Source organism: Kogia breviceps, chromosome 2 (assembly GCF_026419965.1).
Source record: "Kogia breviceps isolate mKogBre1 chromosome 2, mKogBre1 haplotype 1, whole genome shotgun sequence".
Classification (NCBI taxonomy): domain Eukaryota; kingdom Metazoa; phylum Chordata; class Mammalia; order Artiodactyla; family Physeteridae; genus Kogia; species Kogia breviceps.
This window is the reverse complement of record NC_081311.1, coordinates 200,086,886-200,114,827: the sequence shown is the minus strand read 5'-3', so window position 1 is coordinate 200,114,827 and position 27,942 is coordinate 200,086,886. Positions and strand designations below refer to the sequence as shown.

Sequence of the window (27,942 nt, the reverse complement as noted above, 5' to 3'; positions counted from 1 at the left end):
CCCGCGGGCCCGCACTGCCCTTCCTCTTGGGAGGTGGAGCCCTCTGTGTGCTCCCCCCCGCGGTAGGTCACCCATCCGCGTGCCTACCTGGTAACGGGCAGCTGCCCACCTCTGGCATCTGCGGGCCCGGCCCGGCGCCTGGCTGAAGAAGGAACTTGGGATTTGCGCTTCTCTCTCTATTTTCACTCTTGCACCCTCGTCCTCACTCAAACAGCCCCTGATGGAGAGGCTGTACCGGAAACTGGCGATGGTGGGTTTGGGGCTGCCCAGGATTAAGGAAGACGCTAGTTGCGTATGTTCTCGTGTCTGTGTTGGTTGAGTCTGTAGCTTTTACGAGAAAAAAATGAGAAATTGAGACATCAGCAACCTCTCATATGTGAGGGGCTGCACAAGTAAGCAAGAAACATCGGGGACGCTCTTGAGCCCGGTTGGTGCTTCCCCTTCTGGGCAAGACCGGGCTTCCTGCTGTACTGGGGCCTCAGCCTGCGGTGGGCTTTTTCTCCCTGACCCCCAGTTTTTCTCCTCATCTGGTGCTCCAGGGGTTTGTGTCACCTCTTTGAGGTGGAACAGAGTCTCCCTCCTGGGTCCTCCTGTCAGCACCTGCAGGCTCTGTGCAGAGAGGGCCTGGAAGTCAGGGGTACCCCGAGCTCCCCCTGACCCCCAGGCTGGGTCCTCCCAGAGATGGTGGGAGCCCCAGAAACGCAGATCAGGAAGCATCTCAAGGTTACATGCTCTCTGCATTTTAATCGTTAGTTGTTTCTCCATTTAAAATGGAGATCAGGGCTTCCCTGGTGGCGCAGTGGTTGAGAGCCCGCCTGCCGATGCAGGGGACACGGGTTCGTGCCCCGGTCCGGGAAGATCCCACGTGCCGCGGAGCGGCTGGGCCCGTGAGCCATGGCCGCTGGGCCTGCGCGTCCGGAGCCTGTGCTCCGCGACGGGAGAGGCCACAACAGTGAGAGGCCCGCATATCACAAAAAAAATAAAAATAAAATAAAAAATAAAATAAAAATAAAATGGAGATCATTCGTCTGAAGCCATTTGAACTATGTAATGGTATCATACCACCAGTCGGCTTCTGTTGTGACGATTTACGCTCTCTTCACAAGGTATATACTGTTAGTGACATTTGGCTGTGGTGTTTGTCAGACGGATTTCTTGAGCACACCGTCGAATTAGTGGCATTAAATCATCAGTGAATTTGCATAGGATTTTGCAGTTTAAAGGGGGATAGTTTTTAAATTGTAACTAAAGTCGTTAACCCTGGGCAAAGAAGGCCTTTCGTAGGGTTTTGACCCTCAGTGTTGCCCGCGTACCAGATGCAGTGTCTTTGTTGGTCGTGGCTGATTCAGGAGCCCCGTCCCCCTGCGCAGTTAGTTTTCTTCTCCCCAGAATGGGGTCCAGGCAGCGTGATCACCGAGGCCCGGGGCTCTGCGAGTAGTGAGTGTGGTGTCCGTGGCTGTTTATGTCACATGGGATAGCCTAGGTGATCACCTGGCAAATGTGGCATTACCTAGATTTGCTGCTTTGGGGGTTTGTTGTGTGTCATTTTTGATTTTTTAAAATTTTATCGGGGGAATCCCTATTTCTAATGTTTCTAATGGAAATGTAGTGCCGCGTAAGTGCGCAGAGGCTGGCCCCCCTGCCCTCCCATCTGGCCCCCCAGCCCCAGGTCTCTGCCGCCTTCTGCTCCCTGTTTGCAGATGGTCCGCTTCGTCTTTGCATTAAAGGTCCCCTGGGGTGATTATTTCCCGCTTGCTGGAGAGACTGGGCTTTTGCCCTCCACCCCCCCCCCCCGCATACACTGCCACTTTTGGGGTGCTTCATATACTGAGAGCATCCTTCTGATTAAAGAACCATCAGGGGCTCCATTCTTGTGTCTGTGTGGGTGCCTGTTGCCGACACACACCATGCAATGGCTTCATGACCTCTCTGATAACAGCTCTTAGCTTTCCCTGGAGTTAGCGATTTCCTTCCTTCCTATTGGCTGAGTTCCCTATGCTCCAATGCAAATCCAGTCCCACAGTTTGAGAAACCTGTAAGCTCTTTTCACTGTGTGCAAACGCCGGTGGTCATGGCTACAGTTTCAGTCGTGTACTGCAGACTATCTTTAAGTATAATGGTGTAGCGACATGATTTTTGCATTTCAGAGTATCTGAAATATGAATCTGTTATATCTCTAGATCAGGATCAGTGGTTTAAATATTTGCTTTTTGCAAAAAGGAAAACAATTAGAGCATATAAGCCAGCACAAAGTCCTTCCTGCTTGAGTGGTGATGGCCACTCTTTTATAAGACCACAAAGAATCTGTTACATGAGTGTCTCAGTCAGCTCTGGCTGCATAACAGACTAGCCCAAATATAGTGCTTACTACAGCAGTCATGTGTTTGTGGAGGGTTGTTTGGGCTCTCTCTCATGCTCCTGTGATCAGCTGTGAGCTGCCCAGTGACGGGGTGACCTGGAGTAGCCTCACTTCCAGTCTGCTGCTTGGCCGCTGGATTATCTGCTGGTTTCTGAGTTCCAAGCTCAGCAAGAGGGCAAGAGTGGTTTAAGCTGGATGTGGTTTAAGTGGATGCTGTTGCCTCGCTGGCCAAGGCGAGTCTGAAGGTCAGGGTGAGAGCTCGTTTGGGAATTCACCCAGCGGAATGGGTATTGCAGGGCTGTGACAGACCGGGCCTGGAGCTCAGCCATCTTCTCCAGGAGGGATCCTCACCCCAGTCCAGGGAAGGCGGGAGGGGGAATGGTGACAGTGCTTTTGACAAGAGTCGGGGTGCACATGCGGAGGACTTGGGTAGGGGGACGGTGAGAAGTCGGGATGCACCGTGAAGAGAGGAGGAAGGGGACGGGGCTGCGGGGCTGGACGCTGGGAGCCCTCCGTGCAAGCCAGAGTCCCTTGGCCACCTTCTGAAGGTTCTGGGTTCAGGCGTGCCGCCCCTTGACCTCCGTCCAAGGCAGTGATGTTTCCATAAATGTGTGGTTTTTTGCTATTTGGCAAATACTTACCGTTTTGTATTGGGAATGTATCGAATATTCCGTTTCACTGATGGAGACGTGGTGAGCACTTTGGAGTAGAGCGCGGCGCTGACTGTGCCATCTGGGCTGCGCCTCTGGGCTGCTGCCGGGCCTCATCTCCACAGTCCTGCATTTTCCAAAGTTCTGGTGACAGTCCTTCCTGCAGGCTTTGTTCCTGTGAACCCGCGTCTCCTAAAAAGCGCCGTTCCTCTTCGCGGTTCCGAGAGGAGTGGGAGTGAATGCCTGTGTCCACTCAGCCACGTTCACCCACGTGTCTGACCTCCTCACTAACCGTTTGTTCACAGCGTCCTCCCCACAGATCTCCCTGGAGCCTCCTGCACCCCAGGAGGAACACCTGCGTAGCTAAACGGGAGGAGGAGGAGGAAGGTCCCGGGCCTCCGGACTCCCCAAGGCTTGTGTACGAGAGAGGAGCAGGGCCCTGCTGTTTGCATCCCAGGCAGTGCTGTTTTTTACAAGGAATGGTTTCATCCTGGTCCCTTTCGGATCGCCACAGTCATTAATGTGAATTATTGAATAATTGCAAATCACAGAGAAGATGTGATTCCAGCGCTATTAGCTAGGAAAGCTGTTGCATTTTGTAGTGGATGCCCGTAACCGTATATTATGTAAATTGTGCGTGTGTGTATCTATAGTTTTATGGAATTGGGATTATACTGACACGTGGTTTTTATTTACTGTATTGTTAACATTTCCCTTTACCATTACATACATTTCAAAAGCATGATTTTAATGGTTTTACTGTAGTCTTACAATGAACCCCAGTGAATTTAAATAAGCACTAATAGTTGAAGAGTTGAACATTAAGGTCATTTCCAGTTTTTCTTCTGTTTTTAGTGTCCTCGTTCGTGAATCATATGCCTTTGTCTAAACAACACAGAAGTGGTATTGCTGACCCAGGATAAGTCCTTTTCTGTGGCTTTTATTTCTTGCCATGTTTCCTTCCAAAAGCTACAGCAGGTCCTGGGTATGCATGTGTCTCTTTGTCTGTCTCTCTCACACACACACCCCTGCTCATCCCGAGAGCAGAATAGTAAAGCAGCAGTGACCACAACAGCCAGCACTCGCTGACCTGTCCTGGGTGGCAGCTGCCGCTGCCGGGCGCTGCAGGGCACCCTCCCTCCCACCCACAGCTTGCTGCGCGGCTCGCTCCCTGCCCCACCCCGCTTTCCCTCTTCCACGGTCCGCGCACAGCGGGCTGGCTGAGCGGTGGCTGGCCTCCCAGAGGAGAGGGGCCGGGGCTGACCCCGCAGTCTGATGCATTAGTGGAACTTGTTCACGTTCTATTTTGATTCTGTCTCACGTCGCGCCTGCGTTTCCTTGATTGTGGTTTGCCATATTTCTACACGCTTACTGCATTTCTTCTGCCAATTATCATTTTCTTTGCTGTTTTTCTGTTGCAACGCTTGTCTTTCTCTCTTCAGTATATGAGTGTTCTTTATAAATTAAGGGCGTTACTTCAGTGTCCGTTACATCTTGTCACTTATCTACTTGGCCTCGCCACATTCACGAAGCAGAGCAGTTTTCTAAACGATTTAGAGAACGCCAGCTCTGTCCCATAATCAGCGCCTATTGATCTGGCCGGGTCTGTCTCCGGCGCCCTCTGGTCCTCGTACCGGCCCCACCCAGTGTCAGCAGGAGCTGCGCTCGTGTTTCAGGATCCGACCGTGCAGGTCTCCGCTCCCTACACATTTGTTCTTCAGTTTTAATTCCCTCGGCTTGTCTCCGGGTGAGCTTTTATTTTTCCAGGTGAGCATCAGAATCATTTCTCATAACGTCCCCCACAGTTGCTCTGCAAACTCAACTGAAGTTGCAGCAAGTTAATAAATCAGCAGGACAGCTACGAATAACTTTCTACTGTTAACTTTCTAATCCAGGAATATGGAATTACCGTCTGTGATTTGAGGCTTCTTCTGTCCTTACGAAAAGTCTTGTTTTATTTTCTTCACATGAGGGCTGTAGATTTTATATTTAATTATTCTTGGGTATTTTATATATTTTCTCCTGTTATGAATAGAATGTTTCTTCCTTTTACTCTCTACTTGGTCACTGTCCGTGTAGAGCTCTTGATTTCATTATTACTTGTTAGCCAACCAATGTCTAGAATTTTCTTCTTAGTCCTAAGAAATTTGTAATTGGTTATTTCATGTTCTCTAAGTAGACAATAATGTCACCTGCAGATTATAATTGTTGCCTCCCTTTTTGTTTCGATGCATTGACTAAAACTTCTGTAACCGTGTTGGGGTCTTGGAAAGTTATCTGTGACAGCACGTGCGTGAGGGGCCCTGCCCACGCCACGGACTGCGGTTGGGTGGCTGAGGCCGGACCCCGGGTGAGGGCTTGCCCTGGGTGTGAGGCTTGCAGGAGAGCTGGGCAAAGCCGGGCCTCTCCTCCCTGTCTGGGGTCTCCCTCAGGGTTGCATGGGAGGCGCCCCCTCCGGGCCTGTAACCATTTTCCTGTGGTGTCAGATCAGACGGCCACACTCCCGGGCTGCAGAGGTGAATAAAAGCAGGTACTCCCCAAGGACGAAAGGCCTGTCCTTGGTCCCGTGTGGAGGGAGCTGGCCTTTTTCTCTTAGAAGAGGTTGTCGGCAGGGTTGGTGCCGGACACAATGTAATCGTCGCCTGAGCGGGTTTGTAGTTTTCTAGCACTCATCAGGGTCCTGATCCTTTTCCACAGGTGACTTTGCCCGTTTCCTTTGCCGACGCAGGCTGCTCTCTCTTGCTGCCCGTCAGGTAGGATGGAGAGCGCGGAGGAGAGCCTGGCCCTGCCTTCGACCCCAGCAGCCGTCCAGGGACCCCGAGGGCCTGGGGCACACGCACGGGGACCTAGCTCGTCCTCCGTCTCAGGGCTGTTCTCGTTCTCCCCCGACGGAGCCCAGAGAGAAGTGGCTGCTCATTTTTTTCCCTTTTCTTTATGGAAAATACTTAGTTTTCCCTCACTCATTTTTTTTTTTATTGTGGTAAAATTCATATAACATAAAGCTCATCACTTGACCATTTTAAAGTGTACAATTCAATGACATTTAGTACGTTTACAGTATGGTGCAATCATCACCAATGTCTGGTTCCAAGCCATTCTCATCACCCCATGAAGAACCCCTGCGCTGGGAGGGGCTTTAGACAGGCCCGTCCTGCCGGAACCAGGAGCCCGTGGGTTCACGGGCTGTGAGTGGGCGAGGAGCCTGGGGGCGCTCCCGGCGTGGCTGCCACCCCCGCTGTGGCCGCAAAGCGGCCAAAAGTCGGGGCTGAATCCCGTGACCGTGGCGCTGCAGCCTCCCGGTCCACACTGCACGGCGGGCACCGGTCCCGACACGTCTGTCCGGCAGGTGCCATCCTGGGAGACGGGGGCTCATCTTCCACAGTTCCTGCTGTGGGCCAGCCTGCAGGCCCCATCCTTTGGGCAGGTCTCAGAATAAATCGCTTCAGATGAAAAATACCGTGAGCACGTTCCACATGTTAAAGCATCTTGCCGGCTCGCCCTCCGGAAGAGTTCCTGCTCCTTCCAAAGCTGTATGCAGCCTGGACGTCCCTTTCCCAGGTCTTGCAGGGTGTTTCCGGTCTAATGGGAAAAAACTAAAAACCATTTCCACTTTTATTTGCATGTCCTTTTTTACTAGTAAGGCTGAATTTTTGTACGTGTGTGTGTGTGTGTGTGTGTGTGTGTGTATAAAATCTGTTGGTGTGATTTGTGCTGTCTCCATGGCCAGGAGAGAGCTTTAAGAGCTACTTAGCTGAGCATGTGACTCTTTTCCGTGAAGGGAAAGGGGTAACATTGAAAGGAACCTGGTTTTATGGCGCTGGAGCCAGGCCATCGTGTTTACTCTCTGCATTACCTGTCCCAGGTAGCTGGAGACATGTTACCTGGGGCCCCAGCTTCCGGGTCACCTGAGGCAGCGTTTAATGAGCCCGCAGGCCGCACTTCGGTCGCTGTAACCCTGGTGCCGGGAAAGCACGTGGGAGCCAAAAGCCCTGCGTCATCCCTGAGCCTGTCTGGGCCTAATGAACGGGCTTACGGGCAGGAGTTGCTCATAAACCCGGCACTTCGGGTTTCTGGGAAGTTGTTAATGGGCAGGTGGATGGCCTTGTTTGACCTGCTGCCCCAGGGGGCATCGAAGGCCACTCCAGCTGCCGTGCCGGGCCCGGCTCTTCCTTTGCCACCAAAAAGCATTCGTGGCACACGAGAGCGTCGTGCTTTATAAGGCGTCCTGCTCACCTCTGACTGTGCCCTCTGTGCTGCAGGCTGCCTGCAGGTGTAGAAGAGAAGGGTCGTTCTGTGTATTTCCAAAGGTGGCAGCTGCAGAAGTTCGTTCTACGAAGAAAACCGTCTCTTGCGCTGGCTCGCGACATGGTTTTTACCTCACTCCTCCTCACTGGCTCTTGCTGATAAATACACCGCCTCTGGTCTGGCCCGGTACCGTCACGGGCTCCCTCAGACCTGCTGTCTGCAGAGAGAAGACAGGCGGTCAGACACAGCCTGAGTCTTCAGTCAGCCCTGAGCCACCACAGGAAGTGCGTCCCGGTGGTGGCGAGCCCACGGAGGGAAGGAGCCAGGATGCCCTGCAGATGGAGGGGACCCACCACTGGTCTCAAGGGGGTGCAGCTTCCAAGGCACCCCGCCTGGGAGGAAAACACGTGTCATGCAAATGGAGACTGGGTGGTGAGGGCGGAGGAAGGGGAGGCCGGCCAGGCTCTCCCTTGACCACTTTCATCCGTCTCTTCTCCCCTCCCCCTCCTCATTACTCCCCCCCCCTCCATGCTCCCCTCCCCCCAGCGCTCACAGCCACGTCCAGTCTGCAGCGTCCGCAGCGTTCAGGGTGCCGGGTGTCTGTGATGCTGGCCTTCCTCTTGCTGACCAGCATGTTGATGGCTGACCTTTTTGTCCTTGCGGCATTTGAGTATCCAGATTTGGGCGGGAACATGAATGACACATCTAGGGGACCTTTTGATCATGCCGATGTGCCAGGAGTCCAGAGGGAAGCGTGATTTTGAATGTACTGGAAGCAGGGTGCCTCTTCGATTTGAGCCAGGAAATCCAGTGAGACAAAGATGGACGTGGTTCCGTTTTGCGGACCCCATAGGGAAGAATAGTTTAGTCGCAAATGGTCCCTAGAAACCATGGCCAAGTAGCACGTGAGCCTGGAGGTCAGCATCCAAGAGAAGATGCTCTCTATCAAAAGTGACCTCCGAGGGTCAGCGGGTCTGCCCTGTACTTCCCTCAGATGGTGGACCACGTGATGCCTTTGAAGTTCCTTGACCATCTTTGAAAAACCTGCATGGCAAGCCTGTTGGGCCTTTGATGCACAGAACTTCCGGGTTCCGGTCCCAGGTGGACGTGGACTTCACCGTGGCAGCCCCGTGTCCCCACAGCAGTCCCGGCTCCGCACTGCCCGTGCCAGGCTTTTACAGTGTCGTGCTCTGGGGCATTTTGGGGAATCAGAGTTGTGGCTTCTAATTGCTCCTTTCATTAACACTCAATGACAATGTCGTTTTTCTGGGTGAGTTTTGTCATCCTGTGAATTTTAATCATCAGGGTCTGGGGTGGTTGTTTCTAGTCTCTTTGTAATGACAACTGCGAGATCTCACTTTCCTTCTGGGTTCTGGGTGAAAAGTAAATATTGTGAGACCATGTTCAGCGGATTTCTGCCTGCGCCTCATTTACGCATTAAGTGAACACCGAGCAGTTGGAAGGGAACCCGGGGCCGTACATAAGGCAATCTGGGGGTGTAGCTAATACCAAGAGGGCGAGGTTCTTCCTTCCAAGATCCGTCGTTCAGGACACAGCCTTGGCTTCCTGACCAGGCAGCCCTCTGAGTGGTCCGTCTCTGAAGGCTGCCCACGCAGGTGGCATCCCAGAGCAGTTGGCAGTGGCCTGGTGGCAGCCACTGGGGGCCTTTACCCACTGACGCAGCCACGGGGCCCCCCGGCAGGATTCTCTGGATCCATACGGATCAACAAATACTGCTTCTGGCAGAACACTGCTTCCTCGGCGCGCGAGCCTGTTCTGAGAAGAGCAGGCAGTGCAGCTCTGAGCTGTGCCTTCTGGAGGAGAACTATAATAATAATAAGGGACATGGTTTGGCCCCACCTCTTTACTCTTTTGTCCCAGTGGTGTCATTCGGTTTTCCTTTTAAAAGAGCAGAAAACATCACTGTTTTGAGATATATCAGCAAAGTTCTTAAGCTGATCTTATGGACGTGCACAGTGACATCAGCTTGAAGGGACCGAAGCTCAACTCATGGTCAAACCAGATTGTATTGGTTGCTGGCAGCAATGACTGCAAAGTTGGGAAGCTGGCTTGGCGATCTGCTCTTGGAATTCAGCCGCCCGCAAAGGCCTCTGCAACTTTCTTCCTGCCCCTGAGGTCCTGTAAGCTGGGTGTTGGGAAGGTAACACTGTTTTCCACAGACAGCTCTCAGCAGTGGCACTCAGTGTGCAGGGACGCCGCGGGCGGGTGCCGAGCTGGGTGTACCCACTCCTGGCGGCCACGCCCCTGCACGCCCTGCTGCACGACGCGGTCTGGGAGCCCCGGCCGAGTAGCAGTGTCCCTGCGGGAGGTGCAAGCTGCTGCGCAGGGTCCAGACACCGGCTCCTCTGAGGGGTCCGCGGCCGCCTCCCTCCCCCTCCCTCCTGCGCGGGTCTTGGGCTTAGCTGCACCCACCTCTCTGCCATTCTGTCCCTGTGGTCCCAGCTGGAAAGGAATCGCCTCCCTTTCGTGGCAGGGCTTGCGGGTCTCCTGCTGCACGTGCGGGCACAGTGTGACCAGCCCGCCAGGCTCCGTAGGGGCCCTGCCATCAGGTCCCTTCCACCGCAGCAGGGCCGGGAGGCCGGAGGCCGGCCGTGCTGTCTGCGGAGGCTCCCGGGTGGGCCAGCGGGGCCGCAAGGAGGTGTCTGCCGTGGTCCCCAGGAGCGGCCACAAAGCTGTCTCAGTCCTGCTGTGTCTCACACGCGTGACCTATGACGGGGAGCTCGCTCGTCGGTGAAGCATCCTCGACGGAGAGTCCCGGGGCCTCTTGGGTGACAGATTGCTGGCTCCCCCCCAGCCTGTCCCTCCACCCGGGGACAAGGAGGGGGTGGGTGGGCCTGCCCACCCCGCCCAGCAGCGAGGGGGACATGGGCGCCCACCTGGAAGGTGCTGTGGGTGAGGGCGGCTCCGTGCAGGTGGCCGGGGTAGAGGATATGGGCAGCCAGGCTGACCCCACTCGGGTCATTCCCAAGGTGGCAAGTGCGTGTGGCCGGAGCCCCGGAGAGCGGGGGCAGGCGGGGGTTGGGGGGAAGGTGCAGGGAGACAGAGGGACAGCAAGGGGTGGGCAGAGAGGGGGAGGGGACAGCCAGCGAGAGATGGGGGGGGCAGACACAGGGGCGGGGGAGCCGTCGGGCGGGAGGAGGCAGCACAGACCTCCCGCCTGGGGGCTTTTGCTGGTCGAGGTTTGGGGAGATCGGGTGTCCGGTGTGTCGGCTTAATTGAGCCTCTTCCCGCACCCCCAGTCCGCGCTGGTCGGCTTCTTCTTTTTCACCTTTTCCGGTGCGATAAGTGACAGTGGGATGTGATTGCTGGTGAGCTTGAACCCTTGTCCCCCGTTTACTTTTAGCCGCTTTTGGTGAATCTCTTGGTCTTTTTGCTCACCTTCCTAGGGGCTGCTTACCATAGCCTTAGTAACTTAGCACGGCCGTCTCTGTGCCACGAACACTGCAAAGAGGTTTCCTCATTCATCTTTTGCATTTTAATTTTGTTTACAGTATTTATTACGAAGGTAACTTTTCACGTTGTCAGTTATGTCATTTTTGAAAATACGTGATGTCATTCACACACGACGAAACGCAAGGGCCTTGAGTGTCTGTCCGCCACGCTTCGACAGTCGTGAGCGCCTGAGCAAATGCTGCCTCTGTCAGACAGCCCACACCCTAGACAGCTCCCTCCCGCCTCGTCTTCCTGCCTCACCCAAGACGCAGCCTTCTTCTGATTTTTATCACCATGTCTTAGGATTTCCTGTTCCAGAGCTTCATGTAAATAGAACCTCTGCGTGTTGACTCTTTTCCCTCCCGTGTCCCACAGCCCTGTCAACCCCGGACCCGCTCGCTCCGCTTGTCTTGCAGCCCATGCGTGTTTTTTCCCGTATGTGCGGTTGATTCTTTTTCATTGCTGGGTGGGATTCTCCCGTACAGACACACACTTGTGCCGCTGGGTTCACGTCTGAGGGACGTCTAGGCTGTGTCGGGCTGGGCTGCCGTGTGCACAGCTGCCACGCACGGTCCCGTGCAGGGCTTTGCACAGACGTGTTTCCACGTCTCTTGGGTCAGTCCTGGGCGTGGGGTTGCTAGGTCTTGCGTGGGTGCGTGTTTAGCCTTGTAAGGGTGGGCCCAACAATTTCCTGAAGCTGCCGCACCATTTCATACGCTTTTGCTTCATTCTCCAAAAGACATTCCCAACGTATGAGATTGCATAAATCTTCAGGCGTATTTTCTTCTAGCAATTCGCTCATTTTTATTTTCGTTTTTGGCACTGAGCGTGCGGTGGTTAGGAGACGTCCCCGAGCAGCCCTGCTTCCTGTACAGACAGAACGAACGAGCTGATCTCCTTGGAGATGTGGGCCGTGCACAGGGCGCGAGGTCCCCACGGCCACAGCAGCGCGGGGACGTGGCGGCCCTCTGCCGATCTTCTCGCGTGTGTGTCTGTCTCGGCGTTCTTGTTTCGGGGCGAGGCTCTGACCGTCTCTGTCTCCTCCCTCCCCGCCCGCAGCAACAGCAGGAGCTGCTGGCCGTGAAGCACCAGCAGGAGCTGCTAGAACATCAGCGCAAGTTGGAGAGGCACCGCCAGGAGCAGGAGCTGGAGAAGCAGCACCGAGAGCAGAAGCTGCAACGGCTCCGGAACAAGGAGAAAGGCAAAGAGAGTGAGTGTGCGGTGGGGCCGGCGGGTCGGTGGCGCGCGCGCCCTCGCCAGGCAGCCCTCCCGCTGCCCCGTGGCCCCGGCCCCCAAAGCGGGCTGGATCCGGAGCCGCCTGGCTGCCGTCCCCCCCGGGGCTCTGTTTCCGGGCGCCCCGGCTTCGGGGCTGCTCCACAGCCTTGTCTTCACCTGGGAGCTGCAGGGGCATTCAGCCCCACTTGGGGTTTGACTTAAGCATTTGCCAGAATGTTTGCAGAGGGGGCTTCCCTGGTGGCGCAGCGGTTGAGAGTCCGCCTGCCGATGCAGGGGACGCGGGTTCGTGCCCCGGTCCGGGAAGATCCCACATGCCGCGTAGCAGTTGGGCCCGTGGGCCATGGCCGCTGGGCCTGCGCGTCCGGAGCCTGTGCTCCGCGACGGGAGGGGCCACGACACTGAGAGGCCCGCGTACCGCAAAAAAAAAAAAGAATGTTTGCAGGCTCCTAGTGGCCTGAGAAACGACTAAGAACCATAAAGCATCCCACGTGCATAGTGATGAGCTTCACCTGTGTGTTCAGCCGTAACTTCTTCAAAGCTGTTTTGTCTTGAGGGCGTTCGTGAGCACCTGAACGCCAGGTGGCAGCTGGTAGGACGCCCCTTGGCTGAGAGGAGACGCGATGACCCACCTCTCCGGTTGCACGTTTGCCCTTTGACACCAGTGTTTGCTTTCCATCGCGGCAGCCGTGCTTGTGTGAAGACCGGCCTGGTCTCTTGTCCTGCAAGAGACACCCAACTGAATCTTAGCCAGGAAACTCTTCTGGGTGCTGTTCCCCCTTTGACAATTAGGCAGAACACCCCACGTCAGCGCCGGTCAAAGAGCCTGGGGCTCGCACGAAAGGACGGACGCGGTTCAGCATTCCATCCACAGGGTGCTGTGTCCCTTCCTGGTTGTGGCTGAACGAACATTCCCTCGTGTGTATTTGGACCTCTTTGTTTTGATAGTTTGTCGTTTGCAGCGACACACCCAGGACCTAAGGGGGGCGAGTGAACCCACTCTCACACCCCCAGGCTCTGGTCCTTTCTGCCCGGGACCTCAGAGCGCAGGTGAACGCACTGGCCCCCTGTTAACCCTGCGTGTCAGTACGTCGGCATGTGCATCTCTCCCCTGTGTCGGGATGTGATGTCGTGACCGTGTGGTGGTTTACTCTGGCCGTATGCTCGTGAGTAAAGATAGACGTCTTCAGGCACTTTACCAGTGCATGTTAACCTCCAAAAACCTCCGAAATTCTTTATCCTCAGCTGCTGAAAATGGTCAGCCCTGCGCTCAAATCCCGCTAGCATCCCAAGTCTGATTCTCTGGGAATTCCTCCTCCGTTGCCGGAACCCCAGCTTGGGAAGCCCGACGTGGGGCTCAGAACCTTCTCTCCTGTGGGTGGACTTCTGTGGTATAAGCGTCTCCAGCTTGTAACTCACCCGCCCGGCGGCTGGTTATGGGACTTGATTTTGTTGCGATCGCGCCCCTGCCACCGTCGCACTGCGCCTCCTCCTTTGTCTTTGGACGTGGGGCGTCTTTTGTGGTGAGTTCCTGTGTCTGCCTGTCGGTGGTCGTTCAGCAGCTATAGTTGTGATTCCGGTGCTCTCTCGAGAGGGAGTGAGCGCACATCCTTCTACTCCACCATCTTGAACCAAGTATTTGTACGTTCTTAGTCATTTTTATACGTAAAATTAACAGCTCTTCCAGTTATTACAGCATTTCACTCTTGAAATAAGTACACTTCAAATATATTTTCACTTTAACTGTCTGATAGAGTTTCAATTTAGAAAGCAGGTCAGGAGAGTTTTTATTCCACGTGAAATCTAGTTTTCCTACTAGTATTTGAAAGGAATCACTAAACCTGAACGGTACGTCTCGTTGGATCACAGCAATTGGTGAGACGGTGACGTGCAGGCTCAGCGATGGCCCGCGGTCGAGATTCCAGAGACGAGGACAGAGAGGCACCGGGAGAAGCGGAGCTGCACACGCTTGGGGTGGCTGCTTGCACCCTGGTCTCTGGGCCGCGTCGCGGCCCTGCAGTGGGCGGACGTGCCACGTGGGACCCAGCGCCCTCACAGCCCTCTCTCCGCGGCCTGCTGGCTTCCGCGGCACCCCTGCCACCCCCCCAGCCTGTCCACGTGGCCGCGTTGCTCCTCACCGCCAGGCTGGTTCGTGCTGGTCCCCACAGCCAGGCTGCTGTCACCACCACTTGCTTTGTGCGGAGGGTGCGGCCCGGGTGCCGACCACACCTGAGCCTGCGGCACATGGTGTCGGGAGCCAGCGCCCCAGTCGTGACGCACTGATCTGGGCCAGAGGACGGGGGCCTGTGCTCTCGTTTCTAAAACTCCCGGGACGACTCCAAGGTGCAGTGGCGGCTGAGAACCAGGGTCGTGGTCGATGTCCTCTCTCTGGGTTAGGGGCCTGAGCGTCTTGGCGGCTCGGTGGTCTCCCTTCATGGCCTCCATAGAAGCTGCCCCGTGGACGACAGCACCCCGGTCCTCCCGGGTGCCCTTGGGAGGGGCTCTGCTGCGGGCAGGATGGTGCATGGGGTCCAGAGCTAAGGCGCACCTGCTGAGCCCCGCGCACGTGGCCCTGTTCCTTGCCCTCCCCTCAGCGTGCCTCCTACACGTGCTTTTCTTTGGAGCGAGGGAATGGTTGTTCTCAGAGGATGGAGGCTTTAGACTGCTAGGGTTAGCGAGCTGCTGTGTGCCCAGCGCACCCACAAACCCCAGTTCACCAGCCTGGTCTACAGTAACTCCTCCTAGTTTGCCAGAAAGTTCCAGTAAAAATAACGTCTTCAGCCTCGCAAAATATGAAAAGATTTGACTTCAGAAAACATGTTTAAAGTAGAGAACGGCTTCTACTGCCTGCCGAGCAGGCCCTTGACGGGGCGAAGGAATGTTCTCTGCTTCCCTGCAAGCTGCTCCCAGCGGCAGCCCCGGCGGTTTTCAGCCTGTGGGTTTGGGTGGTCGGGTTTTATTATTAATAACGGACTGTGTACAGTTGGGTCCTTGGCACGCTGGCGTCAGCTGTGCGGCCCTCGGCGTGTGGCCTTGAGAGGAGGCAGGCCTGGCAGGCGGCGCGCTGGACGCCGCTTGGGCTGCGGAGTGCGCGGGGCCTCACCGCTGAACGAGGGTCTTGTCTGTGCGGCTCACGGAGCGCGGGGCGGGGAGGTGCGCGCGTGGCGTTCAGCATCTCCACTTTGTAAGAGGTCGAAAAGGCCGTGCAGAGCTTCCGCTGTTTAGTTTCTTGGGGTTTTTAAAAAAATGAATTTCTTTTTGAATATTTAATCAGAAGTTTTGTTACACTTAACGTTTACTGTACTTTAATTTTAAGTAATTCTGCAGCTTTCTTGTACTTCTTGATACCAATTAATGCTGTTGATTTGGTAGAACAGCGAATTCTTAGAGTTTATGGCAGTTTTCATCTTGTTCAGCGTGAACACACACATCTTCAATCAGTTTTATTTAAATTAACCGTGTTTAAGCCTCTAAGATACACTGTCCTTAAATTCATATTGAAATAAGGAAAAATCCAGCGGAAGACAAGTCTTCGCCCTCTGGGCAGTTTGGAACTAATACAACTACGTGTTTTTCACTGTTAGTTACAAGTACAGCCTGTCGGGGAAGAAGGTGCCATTGCTTGAGGGAAGTCGTTCACTTTGTCTAAAAGTGGCTCCAAAGGGTGGAGATAAAAGATGGAACACCGGAGCCCAAGAGAAGTTCTTTGCCCCGTTTGCTGGGGAAGTTGTGCCTTCCTCAGAGGCGCAAACCTGGCAGATGTGTCCCCATTCGGGTCTGGTGTCACGTGCTCCAGGGCCTCCGGGGCCGCTGAGCCACTGGGTCTCTGCCCCCAGCGGGTGGGCCCTGCCCAGATCCTCCTTCCCTTCCTGGGCTTCCTCCAGGGCTTGTCCTCTGATCGCTCCCCCTGGCTTTTATTTACCTCTAGCCCTGCTGGCTGGTTCAGTGCTGGCACATAGTACGTTCTCTGTAAAGCCTGTCAAATGAATAAATGATCATCAACAGGAATTAATTTTTTTTTAAGTAAAAGTGGAAACATTTGGTATTCATTTACTGAAGGTGTTTTGTTGACGCTGGAACTTTCATTTAAAGTGGAGAAATCTTTTGAGAGATGGGTATATGACTAGAATGATGAGGATTAAAATCAGCATCTTCTGTTGTGAATTCTCTCCCTGTCAAGGAACCTTCCGGGTCATTTTATGGGGAAGGAAGTCAGGGTTTGGAGACATGGGTTTGTTTTCCTCTGACTCCGTAAGAGCCTGGCAAGGTGCACTCGCCCACCCTAGAGCTGGCCGAGGGCCACGTGTGTCCGTGGCCGCCCGGGGGCCACTCAGGCACACCTCCTCCTGTGAGGGCCCTGCAGGCGGCTCAGGGGACAAGGGGACTGTCCACCTCCCAGCCCAGCAGGTGCCTTGGAGGTAGCTCAGCCCCCGCCAGGGATGAGAACAGGGCAGCTGCCCTTGCCCGTCACTGCATTTATCGTGTGCATGCCCTCCCTGCGGGAACTGGGCGTCTGTCCTTGTCCCTCTTCTTGGAGCTCAGTAGCCCACAGTGTGAGCCTGGGGTGTGGCCAAAGCAGGGAGAGTGAGCTCTTCCTCAGCGTGGCTCGCTCCGCAGGGGAAAGTGCATCCACGTTACAGGGCTTTCTGAGCAGGTCAGGCCAGCTGACCCCCAGCCTGTCGGCTCCTGCCCCCTGAGAACCCTGCTTCTTGTCCTGCTTTGCATCATTTACTCCTTCCGGTCCTTTCAGAAGGGCCTGAGGGTCAGCTCCTCGGACGGGCCCTCTGGGTCGTGGTCCTCCCCGTTGGCCTGGCCCTGTCCCCGCATTGCCGGCGCACTGGAGCCAGACACCAAGCCCCTCGTTTGGCTCCTTTCCTGGCGGGGTTGAACCTACCTTGCCCACTCCCTGCTGTAAAGGGCCCTCTGCGCCCCCTGTTCCCTGCCTCCCGCCGCCCCCCTCCATTCCCTGGTTGGGAGGCACTTTGTGTTGTGACACGGTCCACACTTCGCATATTTTGTCAGGTGTCCACGTGGGGCTGAGAGGCCGTCAGGAATGCCAGGGGGCTGCGTGTCAGGCATGTTATACACAGATTTCAGTGTTTCTATGAGTGTGATTTTTCAGACGAGACAGACAGGCTGAAGGTATGCAGGACGGTCCAAGTCCAGCCCCGGCTGCACCTGGAGGGAAGCCAGGCGCCTTGCTCAGAAGCGGAGGTGCGATTTTATACCTCCAGTCACTTCTCACCGCCTGCTCTGGTCACCCCTCCCGTGGCCCTTCGTGCTGGGTGTCGCCAGGTCTGTAACCCTGGGTCTGGGCTGCTCCGCCTGCTGGCTGGTGCACCCACACTCACAACGTCACGTGCCACGTGGAGCTCGGGCAAGCCTCCCTGCTCAAGTGATGATGAGTTGTCTCCTTGGACGCCGAGAAGACCTGAGGCAAAAGCCCCTGTGTCCCGATGGACCCTTCCAGATGCGCTCTGGACTCGGTTTAGGGCGCTTTCCTTGTGCTTCCTGGCTGGTCTAGTTCAGGTCCCTCTGCAGCATGGTTTGTTCTGCCTGACCCTGAAGTCCATCGTGAAACGGCCACAGTGGGATATGCTGCCTTTAATGCAGACCTATTTATAGCCAGACATTCAATTTGCGAATGATAACCCATATATTTGGAATTTGATAAAGGTGGCAAGAAAGATATTTCTCTAGTGGTATTAACAGTTTATGAGCAATTTCTCAAAATATCTGTAGAGTCTCATACACCAAAATTCATTTCATACATCAGAGTGAAATGGGAAAAAATAGTAATAGAAAACCACTAAATGAATGAAAACCCAACACCAGAAACACAAGGATAAAATGAAACTGATTGTTTCCCAAACCAGTGAAAAGATCAAGTTCAAAGCTTCCAGGAAATGGAAAAAAATCACAATGGATAAACTAGAATAGATGCCATAAAAACAAGCACTGGAACATCTGAATTCGAAAAAAACTGAGTCTTTTCCTTCCAGTGTTGGGAAAAATGCAGCACTCTCGTCTCATGTTTCTCCTTTAGCCTTACGTAGACACCACCCTCCAGAGAGCCCTTCAGTCCTGACACTTCTGGGCACCAGACATGTGTAGGATTTCCCCGTAACAGGCAATTCTCTGCAACACCGGGCGCGTGTCCCACCATTTCACTCAGTTCTGACACTGTCTCCCCAGAGCAAGCGTCAGATCTCACAGGTTAAGGACTCAGTCCCATAGGAAGATGAACAGCCAGATAAAGAGATACAGAGGGTGAGGCCTGGGAGGGTCCCACGCACAGGAGACTCTGTCTCCGTGGGGTCGGGGCCCCCTCCCAGTGCAGCTGGGGTTTTGGGGAGGCTTCCTCACGTGGGCATGATCAGTTACTAACCCCACTTACAGCACCTCTCCCCACTCCGGAGCATGAGGGGGGTTTGGTCTTCCTGGTGACCCTCCCCCACCCAGGAGCCCCATGAGAACAAGGGACGCTCCTTACGCTCTGATCACGTAGGAAACTGCAAGCGTTTTAGGAGCTCTGCACCTGGACCAGGCCAGAGACCACTGTCTTCTGTTATCTCACAGCATCAGAATATAATCCACACTTTCAAGGGAAATGAGAGACCAGGACAAACCTTGCCTGTACAAGCAGACTGCAGAGCCAGGAGCCAGGACTCTGGTGACATCGAGTAGCGGAACAGCCTCACCTGGGGCCCGCCACCGTCAGTGCCCTCCCTGGACCATGTGGCGCTTACAGCATTAGTGTGAGGTTTAAATGTGCCACACCTAGCATGTGATGGCTGCCAATAAATGTGTTACTGAGGAAAAGCCACACGCACTAAAGGCTACACATTTAAAGTGTACACACAGACCCACAGCGGCACCACACACGCAACAGGAAGACTCTGAAAGAGAAGTGAGGCAAGGACGTAAAGGCACGTCACTGGAGAGAAGAACCAGTGCACGTCCTGGTGGTTATCAAGGACCCGGCAGAGGGAATCCACCCAGTCTTCTCATTTGCAGCAAGCAGTACTCCTGAGTACTGCTAGACAAGGGTCAGGTGGTGCTCCCGAATACTATTAAAGATAGAGACAAGGGTCAGGTGGTGCTCCTGAGTGCTGCTAGACAAGGGTCAGGTGGTGCTCCCGAATACTATTAAAGATAGAGACAAGGGTCAGGTGGTACTCCTGAGTACTGCTAGACAAGGGTCAGGTGGTACTCCTGAGTACTGCTAGACAAGGGTCAGGTGGTACTCCTGAGTACTGCTAGACAAGGGTCAGGTGCTGCTCCCGAATACTATTTAAGATAGAGACAAGGGTCAGGTGGTACTCCTGAGTACTGCTAGACAAGGGTCAGGTGGTACTCCTGAGTACTGCTAGACAAGGGTCAGGTGGTGCTCCCGAATACTATTAAAGATAGAGACATGGGTCAGGTGGTACTCCTGAGTACTGCTAGACAAGGGTCAGGTGGTACTCCTGAGTACTGCTAGACAAGGGTCAGGTGGTGCTCCTGAATACTGCTAGACAAGGGTCAGGTGGTGCTCCCGAATACTATTAAAGATAGAGACAAGGGTCAGGTGGTACTCCTGAGTACTGCTAGACAAGGGTCAGGTGGTACTCCTGAGTACTGCTAGACAAGGGTCAGGTGGTGCTCCCGAATACTATTAAACATAGAGACAAGGGTCAGGTGGTACTCCTGAGTACTGCTAGACAAGGGTCAGGTGCTGCTCCCGAATACTATTAAAGATAGAGACATGGGTCAGGTGGTACTCCTGAGTACTGCTAGACAAGGGTCAGGTGGTGCTCCTGAGTACTGCTAGACAAGGGTCAGGTGGTACTCCTGAGTACTGCTAGACAAGGGTCAGGTGGTGCTCCCAAATACTATTAAAGATAGAGACATGGGTCAGGTGGTACTCCTGAGTACTGCTAGACAAGGGTCAGGTGGTGCTCCTGAGTACTGCTAGACAAGGGTCAGGTGGTACTCCTGAGTACTGCTAGACAAGGGTCAGGTGGTGCTCCCAAATACTATTAAAGATAGAGACATGGGTCAGGCGGTACTCCTGAGTACTGCTAGACAAGGGTCAGGTGGTGCTCCCAAATACTATTAAAGATAGAGACATGGGTCAGGTGGTACTCCTGAGTACTGCTAGACATGGGTCAGGTGGTACTCCTGAGTACTGCTAGACAAGGGTCAGGTGGTGCTCCCGAATACCATTAAAGATAGAGACATGGATCAGGTGGTGCTCCTGAGTACTGCTAGACAAGGGTCAGGTGGTGCTCCCAAATACTATTAAAGATAGAGACAAGGGTCAGGTGGTACTCCTGAGTACTGCTAGACATGGGTCAGGTGGTACTCCTGAGTACTGCTAGACAAGGGTCAGGTGGTGCTCCCGAATACTATTAAAGATAGAGACAAGGGTCAGGTGGTACTCCTGAGTACTGCTAGACATGGGTCAGGTGGTGCTCCCGAATACTATTAAAGATAGAGACATGGGTCAGGTGGTACTCCTGCGTACTGCTAGACAAGGGTCAGGTGGTACTCCTGAGTACTGCTAGACAAGGGTCAGGTGCTGCTCCCGAATACTATTAAAGATAGAGACATGGGTCAGGTGGTACTCCTGAGTACTGCTAGACAAGGGTCAGGTGGTGCTCCCAAATACTATTAAAGATAGAGACATGGGTCAGGTGGTACTCCTGAGTACTGCTAGACAAGGGTCAGGTGGTACTCCTGAGTACTGCTAGACAAGGGTCAGGTGGTGCTCCCAAATACTATTAAAGATAGAGACATGGGTCAGGTGATACTCCTGAGTACTGCTAGACATGGGTCAGGTGGTAATCCTGAGTACTGCTAGACAAGGGTCAGGTGGTACTCCTGAGTACTGCTAGACAAGGGTCAGGTGGTGCTCCCAAATACTATTAAAGATAGAGGCATGGGTCAGGTGGTACTCCTGAGTACTGCTAGACAAGGGTCAGGTGGTGCTCCCAAATACTATTAAAGATAGAGACATGGGTCAGGTGGTACTCCTGAGTACTGCTAGACATGGGTCAGGTGGTACTCCTGAGTACTGCTAGACAAGGGTCAGGTGGTACTCCTGAGTACTGCTAGACAAGGGTCAAGTGGTGCTCCCGAATACCATTAAAGATAGAGACATGGGTCAGGTGGTGCTCCTGAGTACTGCTAGACAAGGGTCAGGTGGTGCTCCCGAATACTATTAAAGATAGAGACAAGGGTCAGGTGGTACTCCTGAGTACTGCTAGACAAGGGTCAGGTGGTACTCCTGAGTACTGCTAGACAAGGGTCAGGTGGTACTCCTGAGTACTGCTAGACAAGGGTCAGGTGGTGCTCCCGAATACTATTAAAGATAGAGACAAGGGTCGGGTGGTACTCCTGAGTACTGCTAGACAAGGGTCAGGTGGTACTCCCGAATACCATTATAGCTAGAGACATGGGTCAGGTGGTACTCCTGAGTGCTACTAGATAGAAACACAGGGTGAAGTAGTACTCCTGAGTATTGATAGAGACAAGGGTCAGGTGTACTTCTGAGTACTGATGGAGACACAGGGTCAGGTGGTACCACTGGGTACCGATAGACAAGAGTAAGATGGTACTCCCAAATACTACTCGGTAGAGATGCAGGATCGGGTGATACTCCTGATTACTGATAGAGACACAGGGTCAGGTGGTACTCCTGAGTACCGACAGAGACTCGGGTTCACTGGTACTCCCGAGGACTAATAGAGACACAGGGTACCTGCTCTTGGTCTATGGCCAGTGGGGTTGCACTTGGGTGGTCGTGTATAGAGGCATTTTGGAAGACAACTTAGAAGGTGCTTCAGGGGCTGTAATGTTTTGTTGGATGTAGGCATTTTGCTCATCTCTTCAGAGGACATAATCCTAAGCGTGGGGGGTGATATTTACTTATAAATGTTGACGCGACATGGTTTCTAACAGGAACAACAAAAGGAAATGTCTAAAAACGTCTCCCAGCTGGGAAAGGGTTTTGTAAACTCTGCATCGCTCACCTCGTGAAGCATTTTCCCAGCATTACAAATGCTGTTTGAATTCTGTGCGACAGCAGGGAAAACACTCACCGCTATCTCTAATGGAAGGATGGGTCCAAAGTGCCCTGGAGTCTGATTGCAGCTCTGAGGAAAACGGATGAGGTGCCGGCAGACCTCGAGTGAGGGTGGTGGGCTTGGACTTTGTGTGTGTCTGTTTCTCAGATTGGCCAGTTTCCTCTAACGGGGCTGTGGGCAACCTCTACGACCACCAGAAAAAAACACAGAACCCGAGATTTCAGCTTTGGTCCGACTTGGTGAAACGCGCTTTGTCTCGGCAGGTGGCTGTAGGCTGCAAAGAGCGGGCACATCCCCTGACAGGGTTGGAAGGGAGCCCAGCTGCCCTGTCCCTGCCCTCTGCCAGGTCCCGGGAGGCACGCCTCATCCCGTCACACGGGTCGCAGCCACGATGCTTCAGTTTGCACAGAGCCTTTTCTCTGAGGCTCTGTTCCTTCTGGCTACAGTGAGAAGGAACCCACCCTGCTGCTCCGCCTAATTCAGGACCTCCTTTTATGTAAGAACATTAGAACTTCCTTCGGCAGTGGGTTTGTGTTAGGTTACAACAGGATTTTGTGCTGATTACCGCTGCGTTTTAAATGGGATGCAATGACGTAAAATACTCCTGGGAAGAGAAGACCTCTTCCTTCAAGCCCTCCCGTCCTTCTCTTTTCCTTGAGATGCTCTCTGGCGTCGGCAGCGTCCTGAATGGGAATCCCACCCTCTCCATCCCTTTCCTGCCTTTTCTGGCACGTGGTTCAGGGTCCCCTGGGGCAGAGTGTGGAATCACCCGCCTCTGCTTTCTCCCGCGCCAGGTGCTGTGGCCAGCACAGAAGTGAAGATGAAGCTACAGGAGTTTGTCCTCAATAAAAAGAAGGCGCTGGCCCACCGGAACCTGAACCACTGCATGTCCAGTGACCCTCGCTACTGGTATGGGTAAGTGGAGGGGCCGGGTCTCCCCTGCGCCCGGGTGCATGGGGTCTGGGGGTAGGCCGGAGTGGTGCTCAGCTCTCCACCCTGGAGGGCGTGGAATTAGAAACTCCGTGAGCCGGCAGCACACGTGGTCAGACCAGAGGGGTCCGGTTGGACGCACGTGGCGGTCGTCCAGGTGCGGAGGGGGCCTGTCTTTAAACAAACCTTAAAGAGATAGATGTTCGTGGGGCTAGTGCCTTACCATTACTCTTGGCTTCTCATGCAATTCTTTGGCCGCAAAAAGAACCTCTTGAAAAAGAAACCCCGGTCTGAGTCGTCCGTATGCACCTCCCGAATTTCTACGCGATGTGTTATCGATTCCCAGGCAAGTCAAAAGCACCTGCGGTCTTTTTATTGTTTTTATACTAAGAACCCTCCCCCAGGGCCTGCGTAATTGACAGAGGCCACAAAGCGCCTTGTTCGCGCTCAGAACTGAAAGCCAAAGAAGTCTTCAACTTCGTGGCGAGGATGCTCGTGTGCCGGGGGTCTCTCCTCGGGGCCTGTGCGCCGCTCAGCACGGCTGGCGGTTGACACGTGCCGAGTTGGAAGCGGGGTGACAAAGTTACGTGGCTTTAAACCGTGGTCGAAGGTGCCTCAGATTTTTGCTTTGAATATACTTTTCTACAACTTTCAAGGTTTTTTTTTTCTGTTCTGGAAGAAACCTCACAGGGTAGTTTTCATAAATGAAAATGTGATTATCATTAATTCATTGGGGGAAAAATGTAGCTCTTCTGGAGCCCCCGGATGGACAACATTTTTGCTAAAATGCCGCCAGATCCCACCGGAATGAACCCATTTGTTTCAGCAGATGACGTTGGTTGTCGTGGTAGAACATGAAAGGCGTTTCCGTTCCGAGGCCATTTCTGCTGTGCGTGTCTGCAGCCCCTCACGCCACACAGGCGTTCAGGCCGCACTCACACGAGCAGGCTGTTGTTCAGGCCGTTCAGCCGGTGGCACGACTCGCCCAGATCGGAGACGGCAGCGGTGGTCCCCGAAAAGCCGTACACGGCGGCCACGTGCCCCGCAGCGATGGAGAGTTCTGGGGCAGCACACCCGGGGACCCCACGATGTGGTGGCACCAATCCCTGGTCTCCCCACTAGTGACAGCGCCCTGGGTGTTGCAGTGGGAAAGCTCCATTTCCCCCTTTGGGGAAGGTTGCCAGGCAGATGCCCTGCAGCGTAGTAGGTTAGGGAGGGAGGGAGGAGAAGCCGGGCAGGCGGGCCGGCGGGTGAGGACGTGGGGACCGGCCAGGAGTAGCCTGGTGGGGCAGGGGTGAGGAGGTGCTCCTACATCCTCCATGGGGGAGGGGAGGGGATCCGAGAGTCGGGACGCGCCAGGAGCCGTTTCAGGAGAGGCCTATCCTGGGGAGGCGAGCCCAGCTGGGGGGCTTCGGGAACAGCAGTAAGAGTGCTGTGGGCCCAAAGGAGGTTGGGTGGTGAGAGCAGAGGTCACGGTTGACCACAGTGGGGTCTTCAGACAGTGGCCACAGTGACGTGAAGAGATCGGGGCGGCCAGTGCCAGGACACCCCGTGAGTGGTGGGGTGAGGTCTTCAGGCTGGCAGGAATAGAGGCCGTGATGATGTGCTTGTACCTGACGGGGAGGACGGAGCCCGCGGGATGGGAAGGTGCTGCGGGCTGCCGGGGAGGGGTGGTCTCCGCAGAGCTGCACGTGCCAAGAGGTTGGAAGGGAGAAAGGGCTTTGGGGAGGAGGGGTCAGCAAGGAGCACCTGGGAGCCAGAAGGGGCAGGTGGGGGCATGCAGGGCGGCTAGGCCTGGGGGCGGGGTGCCAGAAGGGGCTGACACGCCGCTCCCTGGTGAGCAGGGCGGCTGAGACCTGGCGGACGCTTGCTTGCCCGGGTCCAGCGTTTGGTGGGGAGCTCCCTCTTCCCCAGGGGACTGGGCCATGCAGGCTGCAGTGGGGACGGACTCGTCTCAGCGGAGTCAGCCGGGGATGGGTTTGTTTGTGTTGGGTTTGGCACCTTTCTCGTTTTGTCACCCAAAACCAAACCAGATCATGGACCACATTCACTTGCTGCATGAAGGCAAAACTTTGCTGGAAAACCAATCCAGCAAAAAAACAATCTCGATAGGGAAAGAACCGCACCTCGACCCTGGCTTCGTGCCACAAATGATAGTCAGCTTAAGTGTCATGGACCTGAACATAAAAGCTAAGTTGTTAAAACTTCCAGAAGAAAACATAGGAAAAAGTTTTCATGACCTTGGGGAAGAGGTAGGCAGAGAGTTCTTAAAACACCAGAATCTTCAACTATAAACCAAAAAACATAAACTTAATCAAAATGTAAAACTTTCACTCTTTGAAAGGCCCCCTTAAGAAAATAAAAAGGCCAGGCACAGGCAAGAAGAAAATATTTGCAATGCATGTATCTGACAGAGCACTTGATCCAAAACATATAAAGAGCTCCTACAACTCAATAACAAAAAACGGGCAACCTACTGAAAAAGTATGGGCAAAAGATGTGACCCGATGCCTCACAAAATAAAGATGCAGATGGTCAGTAAGTACATGAAAAGATGGTGAGTCATCCGGGAAATGCAGTACGCAGCAAGATGCCCCCTCACACCCAGTGGGTTTGAAATTGAACAAACCCAGTGTCGGCCAAAGCGTGGAGGCCCTGGACCCCTACGCGTGGCCAGTGGGAATTGAAGTGTCAGAGCCACCGTGGCAGTTTCTTATGAAGGTAAACATACTCCCACCCCATGACCCGGCCACGCTCCTAGGTGTGTCTCCAAGAGAAGTAAAGTCTTCCATCCGGGCAGAGACTTGTGTACCCATGGTCATAAAAGCTTTATTCATTATCGCCAGAGAACGGAAGCAGCCGAGTGCCCGCCAGCAGGTGAAACACAGGGGCACCCTAGTCTGCTGCTCAGCGAGGCCCAGGGCTGCCCGCCAACACCTAGAAACGTTAAGCTTGGTCGAAGACGCAGAGTCTCTGCCTTGCGATGCCTTTGCAAGCAGTTCTAGGGTCAGCGCAGCTGAGCTGTAGTGACAGGAAGCCAGGCGGCAGTGGCCAGGGGTGGAGATCCCTTGCCAGAGGGCAGTGGGCCTTCCGTGAAGGTGACGCTGCTCTGTGGCCTTATAGGCATGGTGGTTCCACGGTGTACCCTTGTGAAAACCCCCAGCTTTAAGCTCCTCGTATGAGACTGTGGTGGCTGTCCCTGTGGCAGCCACCAGCCATGTGGGCTCCAGGGCGTTGAAACGGGCTGTTCAGATTGAGACAAGCGGTGAATGTCAGACACGCCGGATCTCAGAGCTTCGTGGGAAAAAAGAACCGGGACTATTCCATTAATACTTTTTAGATTGATTACATGTTGAAGTGATAGGATTTGGGATAAATTGGGTTAAGGAGAACACTGAAGTTGATTGCACTGCTTCCTTTTTGCTCATGTGCACGTGTCTGTGAGAGAATTTTAAGTTGCACATGTAGCTGGTGTGACTTCTGTTGGCCAGTGCTGGTGTGAGTGATGACAAGTTTTACTTATTTTAAATCACCTGCACAAATCTGAGGTAATAGGAAAGGCCAATGGTTGATGGAATTGAAGTGGCCGAATTTGTGTTTCGCTTTATTCTGTATTACAATCGGGAACGTTTAGAAAGAAAACAAGGCATATTTGTTTTTCCATCTTCATCAGGGAGGATTGTCTTTAAAACAAGGTGCCCTTCCCATCAGCCAGGGTCACAGCAGAGACACACCCCGGCCGCTTCCTCCCCTGGCTGGAATGCAGGGTTGAAAACCTGGAAGGCGATTCTGGCCGGGGCTGAGTTAGACAGAAGAGTGGCAGTTCAGGTTTGGCGTTGGCTCACATGTCCAGACTCTTGCTTGCTGGGGGCAGATGTGAGCGCTGGGCTGTGTGATGAGGGGTGGGTGCCCCCCCGCCCCGGAGGGCAGGTGGCCTGTGCTTTCCTTGGGAGCCCTGAGCGCGGGGCATCTAGTGCTGAGTTGGTCTTCCTCGGTTGTGCGCGGTTTGGGGAAGCCAGGCTGCCGTGCGTGACGCGCGTCACTCTTGAAGCCTGGACTCGTCCGCGCTGCTACCAGCGGGGTCGGTCCGGCTGCCTGCTCTGGGCCGCGCTCTCTTGGACGACGCGGAGCGGGTCTGCTGAGAGCTCTCAGGCCACAGCACACAGGCAGATTCATGCCGGCTGCCTCCTGTTGTAGCTCATTTTAAGGCTGGACAAGAAAGTGAGGATTTGAATACTGACAGCAACTCGAGAGATCAAAACAGAAGAGAAAATCTATTAGATCTTAAACAAATAGCTCTTCCTACTTCGGGCTTAATTACAAACGAACTCTACCATTAAAATATAACTATAAGAGTTATTATTACCTATAATATTTTATTAATCATAATTGTCTATTTTTTTTTTTAAATCACGTAATACACGCACAGGCCTTTCCATGTTTCTTACGAAGGAGAAAGTGATCTCTTGCCCAGGTTAGAACTTGGCACTGAAGGAGAGGTTTGGAACCGGCCGAGGCCATGCTCCCTGGAGGATGCGGCCTGAAGATGTCAGGTGCAGAGAGAGTTGCCCTCCGGCCTCTAATGGGGCTGTGCAAGGATGGCCCCCGAGGTGAGGCCTGGCGGCACAACACGAAGAGGGCACAGCCAGCGTGAGGGCGGCCCGTCGGGCCCTGGGTCCCCGGCCCTGGCCCCCTTGACGTGCGTCCTGGTGGGGAGGTGCTGCGCCCTGGGCAGAGGGGGTGTGCAGCCTGGCAGGGCGGTTCTCCGGGGCTCTCTGGGCGCTTCCCGTGATGCTGCCAGCTGGGATCCTGGGACTGGGCTCCGTGATCACCACGTTCTCTGCACCGGTTTGCTCTCAAATATTTAAATACCCACCTGTAAGCATTTCAGTGCTCACATTCTTAATTCAAATAACACCAGGTGCGTAGATGTGGAGTACTGTGTATTCAAATAAAACAGTCTAACAAATTCCACATCAGTACGTTGGCAAATTCGTTTCAA

At 54.1% G+C, this 27,942-nt stretch overlaps 1 protein-coding gene across 15 annotated transcripts in view; it reads left to right on the top strand.

Annotated features, from left to right (window-relative positions):
• The window catches only part of HDAC4 (histone deacetylase 4), a 289,653-nt gene that overhangs the window by 180,076 nt on the left and 81,635 nt on the right, over window positions 1-27,942 (top strand). For 8 of the 15 annotated variants that reach the window (XM_059054872.2, XM_059054871.2, XM_067027305.1 and 5 more), the window contains 2 exons: window positions 11,767-11,917; window positions 22,805-22,925. In XM_059054872.2, the coding sequence (XP_058910855.1) occupies window positions 11,767-11,917; window positions 22,805-22,925 (272 nt within the window). The remainder of the gene's footprint in view (window positions 1-11,766; window positions 11,918-22,804; window positions 22,926-27,942) is intronic. The other 7 variants (XM_067027304.1, XM_067027303.1, XM_067027302.1 and 4 more) reach the window with 1 other exon arrangement.